The following is an 11891-nucleotide window of genomic DNA, read 5'->3' as shown; positions in this document are numbered from 1 at the left end:
GTACCTAGATAATGGTATTTGATGCAAATTTCCTGGGTTGTTCTGCAGACGTGAAACTGCCCCCCACCAAATGGAAGATGTTAACTACTTGATGACCATGAGCACATAGCCCCAGGCCTCCTGGGGCCTAAGAACTGATAAAGTTAACCTCTGTGACACCGCCCTGTTCCCTCACCATCAGCCAATCAGAGAATTGTACACGAGCTGATCGGTACCCTTGGACCCCCGCTCCCTCACCTGGCTTTTAAAAATGCTCTGCTGAAACCCCTGGAGCTTGAGGCTTTTTAAGGCATGAGCCACCTTGTCTCCTTGCATGGCCTTGCAATAAACCTTTCTCTGCTCCAAACTGACGTTTCAATTTGTTTGGCCTCACTGTGCGTCGTGTTAACATCAGGACTGGGAAGTCACTCTGATGCCCCTTTACCAGAGCCATCTCTGCCACTCGTCATCCGGAGCTGGAGCTCTCCAGCCCTGCGTCTTCAATTCAAGTAGGGTTCGTGGGCCTTATCATGGCCCATCTTTCTGAAGCAGCAGAGACTTTTTGAAGAACAGCAATTTAACTGGCTATCTGAAACATTATTTCTAGGTGAAAATGGGTATCACGGAGCCAAATGCAACATTCATATGCAGCTTTAACCTGAAGTGAAGAGTTCAAAACTCTGCCCCCAGATCCCAGAGAGATCCACATCTTCTATCCTCTCCTTAACTTTGGGAGTGTGTTGGGGGACAATTTGAGCCACACTGTACTAGGACTTTGTGTTTCCTGTTCTAGGGCCAGGCTGGGGTGCTCTGAAAATGAGAAAACACGTACAAACACTAGGTATGCAGAGAAGCCTTTAACGTACTGTTACTGTTATCCCCTCCCCCCAGGACCCTGCAAACACCTACTCAGAGGCAGGGCCAAAGCCCTGGTCTCTGTAAGGGGCTCTCAAGTTTCACCTGGGTGGTTTCTGGCTCTCTTCTGGGGACCCCGCCGCTCGCATGTGAAATCAAAGGATCGACTGGAAAAGATCTCCTAAGTTTTGAAGAGAGAAAATCAGTCCAGTCCCAATGCATGCAAATTCTCTCTCAGCCAAACACTAAGCCAGCTTGCTCCGTGCAACCTCCCTGTCGCTCCCGTCTTGACTGAGCGATCTCCTCCTTTGGCTCAGTCGTTACCTTAACACTACTTAGACCCTACCTGTCAAGAACTTCACCTCCACCTTCCCTGGTTCATCCACACTCACAGTTCGACAGCACGGCACTACCACAATTTTTGGTCCTCAAATGTCAACCGGCAACAGCTGTTATCCCTTCAATATCTACTCAGCAACTACTGTGTGTGTGACCACGTGGATTACAAAGACTAGCGAGAGATTATACATTGGCTGCAGCTCATTCATCGACAGCAATGATCGGAAAGGGGACCATGGTTTTGAAGCAAGCACCAACGGGAGGACGCACCTAAATTTGACCCGGGTAAGCTGAACCCAGTGATTACTGTCTTTGAGGGGAAGGCAGGGTTGGGCAGGCCTACAGGGGAAGGAGAGTGGAGCCACAGCTGCAAGGCACAGCAGCTCAGGATGTCTAGGGCTAAGACACATCCAGGGGCACGGAAGCTGTGTGGCCCTTGCGAGCTATATTTGGAGGTGCATGACTGGACGTGTTACAATGTTTAGATCAACTCTTAACAGGCTGTTAGTGACTTGAGGTCACAGAGCCAGGGGAATGTCACGGTCAAACTAATGGCCTGGACTAAGGACCAAGGGACGGGCAGTTGGGAGAGATTAAGAAAGATTTAGGAGTAACACAGTCACTTAGGGACCAGAGCTGTTGTCTTTAAGGACTAGGCAAACACCAAACCACTTTTTAATTTTTTAAATCAAACACTTTATTTTCACATAACAAGCGCAAAAAACTCCCACTTTAACAATACAATTAACGCAGTTATGAAGTCAATTATATACTACTCAAAGCCCCAAAAGGTCCATCAGCTTAACGTTCCAAACATTTCCAGACGTGGTTTTTCAAAGCTACCTTTGGTTTTTGGAAAAACCAGTATGGAAGTCAATATACATTGAATGCATTGAACAACATTTGCTTATATTAAGGTGTCCACCAACATTAGCTTACACCTGGCAAGTTGGAGCATGATCTGAAGTCATACACTGAAATACGTACACAGGTTCTGCCCCGGAGCTCCTGCAGTGAGGAGGGAGGAGGGCCGTGAAGGGGGAAGAAAAAGGCCAGTCCAGGCTGTGGCATTTCTCGTTGTGTAACAGAGGTATGAGAGTTTAACACTAGAACACTGTCAAGTCATTAAGCTTCATGTTCCAAATGGTCTCTTGCTGAGGCTTGAGATGGGCACAAATGGTGGGGAAGATGAGTCACAGAAGAGTTGTGAGCGACAAGATCCCAAAGATGCTCAGAGGGCCGGAAGGAGCAAGCGACAGTTTCCCACTGTTCTCACATTATTTCAGGGTGAAATTGTGTACGAGTTCGGATAAAATATTCAAATATTTGCTTAGATTTTTACCAGTTGCTCTATGAGAACCCTCATACATAGCAACTTTGAAACTTTCATTATAAAAAAGAGCGTACAAATAAATTCACAAAAAAGAGACAATTAATGTTGAGCAGCCAAAAAGTCATGGTTTATTATATCTGAAGAAATTTCATAATTCAAACACAACCAAACTGTACATTTTACAATCACATTCTATTTGTAAACAGTTAAAAGCCACTGACTTCTTTTGCATCTTAGGACACAAACAGTTAGAATCAAGGCAATGAAATGATGGCAAATTCTGCACTGTTAAAATTTTTACCCTTGTTTAGTCTCTCTTCTTTGACTAAGCAAGCATTATAATACCATTTGTGGGCAAAAGAGGGGAAAGGAGAGAAAGAAATTTTAAAAATGGTGTAACTCGTTAGTTTGCAACAACATTTAAAATTTTCTTTATACAACGAACAATTCTGTAAGCCCAATACCTTGGTTACAGTATGCATAGTTACTGATTTCGGCTTTAAGGTACAACAGTTAAACATTAACACAGTCACAAGAGAGCAGAAACATATAGAGCCACTTGATGGGATTACAAAAAAATTATTACCTACTGATTATTAGCAAACCATCATCACTCACTAATAAAAAGACAGCATCTGAAAGCAGAATCTCAAACTCCAGCTTTAAGCGTTTTTTTGTTTTTTTTTCTTTTTGGCAGAGAAGATTCTTTAACAGAGCAATATGTAGTATCAGTGCTAAAAGTTGGGGTTTTTCTTTTTTTCCTATAAGAAACTACAAGGAGGTTTTTTTTTTGTTGTTTTTTTTTTTTTTTTTTTTTTTTTTTTAAACTGGGGAACTGGTTTTCCTGAGAACCATGCTCTTTGATTTAGGACAGGAATAGAAAAACAAAAGAACATGGCCAAATGCTGCTCCTTTTTCCCAGAGATAGAAAGCATCTTTTAAATCATCCTCCATTTTTTTTTTTGTCTTTTAATTTTTTTTTTAAATGATGGAAGAGTAAACATTTTTTTCTCAAAAAACAAACAAAAAAATCTGTAAACAAGAAGGTTCAACGTGGGAACCTTCAAAACAAAATGGAAAGCCTATTCAAAGTGCAGGGCCCGTCCTGGGTGGCAGGTGGGCTGCAAGTCACAGCTGTGGCCACAGTTTTTCAAACTGCAGAGCGAAATTCTTTAGTTTTATAACATGAAAAAACTGGTGCAATACTTTCATTTATAGTCCTAAGTCAGTATCATAACTTGATCTTTTAAACTCCACGATACCACAATAAGGTAGGCAAACATCAAGGCATAGTAGAGAGCGCACACCTTTTAAGAACATCCTTGAGTAAACATTTACACTGGAACAGCTGCCCCCCCCATATTGCCGATTAGACGGAGAGAACATCATTCAGTGCAAAGTTAAAAGCTCATACATTATCAGCCCAAAAAAATGGTTTTGCAAAAAGAAAGAAAGAAGAGAAAAAGAATGAATGGGGGGGAGGGGTAGAAAGGGGAAAATTAAAAAAAAGAACCCAAAGGCTAAACATGATGAATATACACAAGTGAGCTCATTCTATACGGTGTAGCATGTATGGCGCTATTTGGGAGTGTAAATAGATAGATACCTTTTCACATTATAATATTGGCCTGCATGATTCAAGTATTCAAACTGATATGTTTCAGGGAAAACAAAGTGGAAAATGTGCAGAGAATAGCTGTTCCCACAGGTGGCCCTGGCTGCAGGCGGCGAGCCCAACTTAGTGCTCCTTTCTTTCGCGTCTTGAGGTCGCAGTTCTGAGTCGAGTCTACACTGTTACATGGACTCTCCACCCCCACCCAGGTGGTCAACAGAAAGAAAAGCGTTAATGGGGGACGGGCTGCTAATTCCCCGGGGGTCGCTGCTGCTTGGAGGACCCCACAAGCTTGTGGAATAATGTGGGGTCCCCCAGAGGGAAGTGCCATGAAGGTCTCCACAGTTAGTTCCCGACAGCCCAGCACCATTCCAGTGATTGAGATCGGTCCGGCTGGAGAATGAGTGGGAACAGTCGAGGGAGCCCAGCCGGCTCTGGCTGGACCCGAGAGACTGCCAGCTGGGAGAAGGGGTCAGAGACTGACTTTGTGCAAAGAAACGACTGATCTCCTCTTCACTGGCAAGCTCAGCAAGAATAGTAGTGTTCCCCAGTACACACCTGGAGGAGAGAGACACAAGCGGGCTAGCTGAGGGGTCTGGGTCAAAGTCACGGTGACACTGTCTCTGCTACAAAAGCAGTGGAGGGCGAGAGGGAGAGGGCGGGGCACACAAGGACCCAGCGTGCCCTCCCTTAGAGCCAGCGTGTGCACCGGAGGCTGCACACGGCGGGGGCACAGCGCCCAGGGCTCTCCGGGCCCAGCTGTGCCACCCAGTGCTGTTGTGGCACCAAGATCATGTCTTCTTGTCTCCTAACAAGCAATTTAAGGGATTTTCTAGGGCCATTTGGATCTGGTGTGATGCATCCCTTCCTGAGTACTGCCCCTGGAGCCCAAGACACAGTGAGGCTGCAGCTTTTATGAAGCGCTCACTGCGGGACCCCAAGTGCTGGCCCAGAGATGGCACACAGAGTCACCAGCTGCACTTTCATACACACAAGGGAGCCCTAACGAGAGAATTCCAAACTTGCAATCCCAAGGGCATTTTCCAGGCGCCATGCGCAGAATGGCCAACTTACATGTGCAGAGACTTTTGTGCCTTCACTACCTCTTCTTTTGAACTGTAGCGGACCAAAGCATTTCCATGCGGGAGGTTCAGGTGGAATGTGATCAGTGGGCCATGCTGCATGCACAGAGTGCGCAGAGTTGAGCCGTCAATCTAGGAAACAGAGCGCGGGGACTGCCAGTCAGACGCACCGCCACCAAGACTGTCCGGGAGGGTTGTCCCAGGCTGGGACTCTGGTCCTTTCTCTCTTGCCCAAGGTTCTTCACTCCTGGTGCCGCTCTTCGCTGGGACTCACTGCTGTGGCAGGGTACAGTGCCCCCCTCCCCACCTCCACTGGTCCCAGAGCCATACCTCTGTGGCCTCTAGACTCCTGGACATTCCCCAGATCCCCAATTCCTTAGTTAGTCACTGCCCCTGCTGTGGCTTCATGTCTTCTCTCTTCCCTGCCCTGAGGACAGGATGCATCAAGGCACTGCTCCCTGGGGAGGAGGGGGGTGGGCTCTTAACACCCAGCCTCCAGAGGAGGGGGCAGTCCAGGGACTAAGAAAATGTTCTAATCTAAGAGGGCAGACAAGTTTTCTCAAAGTGCAGTACAAGGACCACCTGCATCAAATCCATCTGAATGCCCTTATAGAAATGCAGATCCCTGACCCTAGCCCAGATGTATACTAAATGAGAGTCTGTGGGGTGAGGCCTAGGACTCTATTTTCGGTCAGCTCCCGTGCATTTTACAGTGTGAAAACCACTGGGTCAGACCACCAGCCTGCCGGAGGCATCTAAAGACCATTCTCTGTTTTCTCTGCCCGGCCTTGACATCTACTCAGCACCACTTTGGAAGGCCTGGGTGGTCCCCATCTCAGACTTAAACCAGAATGCAAACCTTTGCTTCCATGCTACCTGGTGTATCCACATAAGCCAGGATACCTGATGTTCTTACCTGAGGTGTAAGGTTTTTCAGAACAAGCCAATTTGTTATTCTCCCTGAGCTGCTCTCACCCCAGCTGGAACCTAAACAAGGAAGAAAAAGGACAAGTCAGTTTTCCAAGACTGTGGCCTGAATGACTGTTCAGGACAAACATACTCCAGTCAAACCGCAGACATTCAGGAGGATCATCTGGGCTCGTGGCGTCCTTCTCTTCCTTCTTACTTACCTGTGCGTCTACATGAGGTATTTTCTCTGTGGGCCCAAGATGCCAGCTCACTCCAGCTCGGACCAGGTGTTAATTTCTGGGGCACGTGGCTCTGCCTCTGGGTGGAGGGGGCTCAGAGGGCTGCCAGCTCATCACATGGTGGGCTAGTGAACCAAAGGCCAGATGCCTTTGGGGTCTTCCCATTTATAAAGCTAGAACTGTCGCAAATGGTAGCCTTTGGGGAATCGCCTCAGCTCACAATGATCTCAGGTTATCAACTGATGACTGCATGCACGTCCCACAGGGTGTGAAGTTCGAGGGGATTTAAGAGCTTGCAGTCGTCCAGACACTCCTCGTTTCAGTCTGGGCTACCACAGGGGCTCCACACCTGGCTCTCCTGCCTGGCCCTACAGCATCGTCTCTCCCTCCCAGCAGCAGAGCTTTAAGACGTGATCAAGTCACTTCTGTCTACAACTACTTAAAAGTGCCTCAGACCTGATGAGGATGATTATAATTTTTGTGACTTTCTGTTTGAATATTAAAAAAAAAATCCCACAAGGACTCAGAGGCAAAAAATATACAAATCAATTTTCACTGCAAAGTAAAGGAGCTCTTGCAGTGGAGGATTCCTGGACTGAACGTCAACATTATGACATAGTGTGCGTGTGTGGTAATTGCAGTCATTGTAGCTTTTGTTGTGGTCATCCATTTACAATGCTTGCTGTCAGTTTACTTATCTCTTGTAAAAATAAAATGCAGTGTGTGTGTGTTAAAAAAAAAAAGAACTTAAAAACAAAAAAAACAGTGCCTCAGAAACACTCCAGGTGGCTTAGGAAGATGGCTGCGTGACACAGCTCGTGCCCACTCAGCTCGCCCTGAACACCACCCCTTGCCAAGCTCCAGCAACTCCAGCAGGAAACCCTTGTGCTTTCCCAGGTCTCTGCGCCTGGCACATGCTGCGCCCTCTGCTGGCCTGGCTGACTCTTACAGGCTTCCTGAGCCCATTCAACTCCACCAACCGCCTGAGGGTGAGGGTGCCACCAGGCACTTAGCTGGCATCCAAAACACATCTGTGGCCTGAAAGAACCACTTACACACAACACCAATTACACTAACTTGCATTCAGTAGCTTAGAACAGACTCGTGTGCTTTTTTTCACATAATTAAAACTTTCCCCCAAAGGAAACACTGCAAGTTTTATTTCAGCCACTCACCTGTCCAAAGATAAGAAATTATTAATGAGGGTTTACTACAATTTTCAGCCTGGAGATGAGAAAGTTTGGTGCATTTGAGGGGCGGGGTAGAATGGATGAACTGGTAGACGAGCTCTGAGTTGTATTTGTGGCTGTGTGTGTTGTGTATGTTGGGGCGAGGCGGGTGGGGACGTGATGCCAGTACAAATCCGGTGCTAGTCATTTACGGAAGGAGTAGAGAGGTAAGGGAACCATCTGTCCCAGTTTTCCTGGGACAGTCTGGCTTAGGCCTGTACAGTTAATTAACAGCACCCCTTTTCACTCTCAAACGTCCCTGTTTAATCAATAAATCTCATGATCATCCGAAGTACAGGCCAAGCTTTCACCCAAACAGACCCCATTCTTCAAGGCCCAGATGGGCTGCTCCCACCTCCCAAGGCTTGTCAGATGACACTTCTGCTCCATGTGACATGGTATTATGACAAGCCTGCCATGAGCAGGAAGTTACTGTACCTAATAAGATGAGCCCTTGAGGAACTTCTGAAAGAAAGGAGATCCCCATTCCATTAACTTTATCACCGACAGGTGTGTGTCTTTGGGGACATGTAAGTAAACTGGGCAAAATTTAAAATAAAATTTAAGACTCTCCAAAGCATGGCAATTGCAGAAGACAGCAATGAACCAGGAATCTTACGTTAAGTTCTAATCTTACTTTACAGAGGATAACGCAACGGGCTGCTGTTTAGGTCTCTGTCAAACTAGGCTGTTGGTACTGACTAGCGTTCAGCAAATAAGCCACATGAAACCACCTTATGCATGTCGTCTTACCTGGGGTATACCTGGCGTCAGAATTTCCCCATCCTCCACCTACACGAAGGGGAGAATTATCCCACGTAGACAAGGGTGGCTTCTGACCAGTCAGTCCCGGAGGTGGGCGGGACGGAGCAGTGATGTTTTTAGGTGGCAAAGGGACCTTCCACAGCTCATGAGCCAGAGAGGTGTTTGTAACTGAACCAGGAGACCATGTCAATTTGGAATCACTATTTCTGGCTACTCAAAGGAAAAAAACAAAAGTGGGAAAGAGGGGAGATAAATGCTTTCAGAAAAGAGAAAATTTAAATAATGACAACACTCATTCCCCCACTAAAAGCAAATCAAACAAATAAAAAAACTTAAAAAAAAACCCAAATCAAACTAAACTGCAGAAGAAACAAAAAGCCAAAAGGAAACTGCTCCCTTGCCTCAAAACAGACTGCCCGTCTCATTAATAGTTTTAAGACCTGTGAGACCCTTAGTCCAGCGTATACAACTACACTGAACACTGCTTTGAGCTGCTCTAAAGTAGCAAGTGGGAACTCCATACCTTAACAACCATAATGAGCTGCTCAGGACCAACAATTAGGCCATTCGATTTTAGCACTGTGCTATTCATTCATGAAAAAAGGACTACAAAAGCAGCCCTAACTCAGGGAGTCTTCACAGCAGACATTCGCTGGGGGCTACTCTACGCTGAGCGCTGAGCTGCTGGGCGCTTGGTGTACGCTACCTCTAATCCTCACACACATTTTACTGAGGTTCAGAGAGGTTAAGCAACTTGCCTATGGGTCCAGTGCACAGCCAGGAACACAGAAAACTAAACCGAAATAGTACCAAAAAAAATGAGAGAGCAGAAGGGGATAGAAAATTTTATAACTTCTGTCACCATCAATTATTTTTTCTACCTGCTCATAAGGAGCATGTCTTTAAGTCAGCACGTCTCAAAGTGTGATGGGAAGACTGGTCACAACACAGTTTATTACTGGTCTGTGACAGTACAAATACAGAAATTCAGAGTGAGCGTTTGTAAACTCTTAACAGCAATCTGATGCTGCTGTAACTCCCAAGTGTGTACTCCAGCAACTCGAAGTTCAGGTTTACTGTATTTTACAAAAGTTACCAGTCTGCAAAGGATTGGGCATTAAAAGAATAAAAGGTCCTTCACTACAGATTGTTGAGGACTACTGCTTCGAACTAAATTACATTTAATCTGAGACAGCTCTCAGATGAGAGTGGCTAGTCAGTGAAACCTGATAATTTTAGTAAATGACTACTGGATACAGTAAATTTTAAAAGGGAGCAAGTGGTGTTAAAAATATCTTCCCAGGCTCAGAAATATACTCTCCCAGCTCCCTGAAAAGAAGACTCTGAATCAAAAGGAGAGGTAAACACAACGGCCCTGGCCCCAGGTTCTGCCCCTTCCTCTGCCAGAGCCTTGGCAAACCCAGGACAAGGCCCACCTGAAGTGCTTTGTGCTGTACTGCTGAGGGGAACGTTGTAGTTGGAGGCACGAATGGATGACCAGGCACTAGTTGAAGGCAGCGTGGTGTTCAAGGATGAGGATGACCCTACACAGGAAAAGAGCACAACTAGTCATCCCCAGAGCAGGGGACATGGCATTAGAGAAGAAGCAAAAGCACTCTGTGGACCTGCACCTTAACAGTATGCCAGAGAAAGCAAACAGCCATGTTCAGGGCCATGGGAACGGCGCCCATGACTGTAGCTTCCTTCCTGCCTTCAAAACAGCATGTGGACAGCTTGCTCACTGTTTCCACCGTGGCTCAAGAGGTATCTCTCCCATTCCGGTCTTCTAATAACTGTCTGTGAGAACGCACCCCAACAATGGGATCCAGCAAGAGACAACAGCAGCCCTGCTTCTCAGCAGTGGGCTCCACCAGGGCTCCCAGTCTGTCTCTGAGCTCTAATGACTTCTTATTGGGCAGCTCACCAAGGTGCCCTGGCACTGGCACTACCAGTGAGCCAGGCCTTTGTCCTCTCCCATCGTGCCCCACATTCAGTCTCGAAAACCTAGCCTTTCTTCCTATTTTTAAAAAAATCCCCTTGACCACTACCCTACTTTAGCTCCAGACCCGACCATTATGTGGATCACTGCAACAGCTCCTGCTGCCAGATTCTTTCATTAACCACCAGGCTGTGAGGTTTTATTGCTGGCTCTGTCCCCACGCTCTCCTGTGAAGGCAGTGGCTTTAACTATTTCTATACATAGTCGGCTGCTAAACTCAGTCATTTTAGAATGATGAGGATTCTTATCGTACCACTGTGATCTGGCAAACACCTGTTAACATTCTGTATTTAACAGAAAGTGCTGTTTTACATTTTCTTTATTACAAACTGTTTAAGGGGACAGCTGTGAGGCTGTACGTTACAGAAAGAGAAGAGACCGTCACTCATTTCATTCACCTTTCTTCTACTGCATGCATGGAGTACTTACATATGCCTGGGGTGAAAGACAACCACGGGGTAGGTGGGAGGAGGATTTCATTGGATAACCTACTAAAAGTGCATCTGGACTGCAGCGACCCTTAAATTTTTCTTATTTTCACTCTCTGGGAGACAAAGAAAGCCAATTCCTTCTCCAGATGAAAGTTCTTTAACATCCAGAGTGTATAAACAAATAATAACATAACATCTTCCATAAGAAACACCCATTTCTTAATAACCACAATACGGAAACCTGTTATAAAATGGGTAACAACCTTCAGTTGTTAACACAGTTACTGGAAAGCAAGTGCCTGCTGGTCCTTTGCGTTTACCACATCAAGTGATAATAAATCCTCATCATTTTAAAAGTGGCTAAAAGTCACCTACGGGAAATCGAGAATTCTGTTATCACTGTCACGAGCCCCTTGGAGGTCAGGTGCTGTACTGTGCTGGAGTGACTCTCGCTGCTCAAACTTTCACATCTACTTTGAGCCACTGTCCTGCATCATTCAGAAATCCTGAGTCGTACCCGCCTACATACCACTGTTCCTGTCCCTGAGGTGGTCGACTTCCCGCACAGTATTAATTGAAAGATTGTTTATGACACTGCCAGGAGTGACATAAGGGTCAGTTTCAGGGTCAATGTTTGGATAACCTTTCCATGGTTCACCAGGGCGAAATTCTGGAAATAAAAATTTAAAATCAGTTCAGGCTTAATCATCAGCTGAAAATCCGTCAGTAACTACCCAAAAGTTTTATTCCTAAAGTCTATGCAATTATCAAATACCTCCCAATACTCTCAAATTATTTTCCAATATCCTAACAGGCTGACTCAATATCACAATTAATATACTGTTTTTTTATGAATAACTTGCAACTTTTTTCTGGGTTTATATATCCTTAAAAGTAACACTTTAAAGTGCTTTATTACAAATCACAAAGCCACAGCAAGTTGGAGAGGACGAAACAGGTCATAGGTGCATTTCTGGTGATTCCGCAGTAAATGCAAATGCTGTCACCTCTGTCCCCAGACACAGCTAGAGAAGAACAATGAATGAAGGTTTATATCATTCTTCGCGCTGGCCTAATCCCTTTGTGGGACTAACCCCACCTTCACAGACTGGAGCATAA

General features: G+C 45.7%; 1 protein-coding gene across 6 annotated transcripts in view; it reads right to left on the bottom strand.

Moving 5' to 3' along the window:
• Positions 1 to 1858: 1858 nt before the first annotated feature.
• The window catches only part of TNRC6A (trinucleotide repeat containing adaptor 6A), a 98483-nt gene continuing 88450 nt past the window's right edge, over positions 1859 to 11891 (bottom strand). For 4 of the 6 annotated variants that reach the window (XM_032603742.1, XM_032603744.1, XM_032603745.1 and 1 more), the window contains 6 exons: positions 11302 to 11442; positions 9779 to 9886; positions 8331 to 8552; positions 6117 to 6187; positions 5193 to 5332; positions 1859 to 4676 (listed from right to left, as the gene is read on the bottom strand). In XM_032603742.1, coding sequence (XP_032459633.1) covers positions 4301 to 4676; positions 5193 to 5332; positions 6117 to 6187; positions 8331 to 8552; positions 9779 to 9886; positions 11302 to 11442 — 1058 coding nt within the window. In that variant the 3' untranslated portion in view covers positions 1859 to 4300. Of the gene's footprint in view, positions 4677 to 5192; positions 5659 to 6116; positions 6188 to 8330; positions 8553 to 9778; positions 9887 to 11301; positions 11443 to 11891 lie in introns of those variants that run through there. The other 2 variants (XR_004345593.1, XR_004345594.1) reach the window with 2 other exon arrangements.

The sequence above is a fragment of the Phocoena sinus genome, chromosome 15 (genome assembly GCF_008692025.1).
Source record: "Phocoena sinus isolate mPhoSin1 chromosome 15, mPhoSin1.pri, whole genome shotgun sequence".
In the NCBI taxonomy this organism is placed as follows: Eukaryota; Metazoa; Chordata; class Mammalia; order Artiodactyla; family Phocoenidae; genus Phocoena; species Phocoena sinus.
Note: the sequence above shows the minus strand (reverse complement) of the source record. Positions and strands in the feature narration are given on the sequence as shown.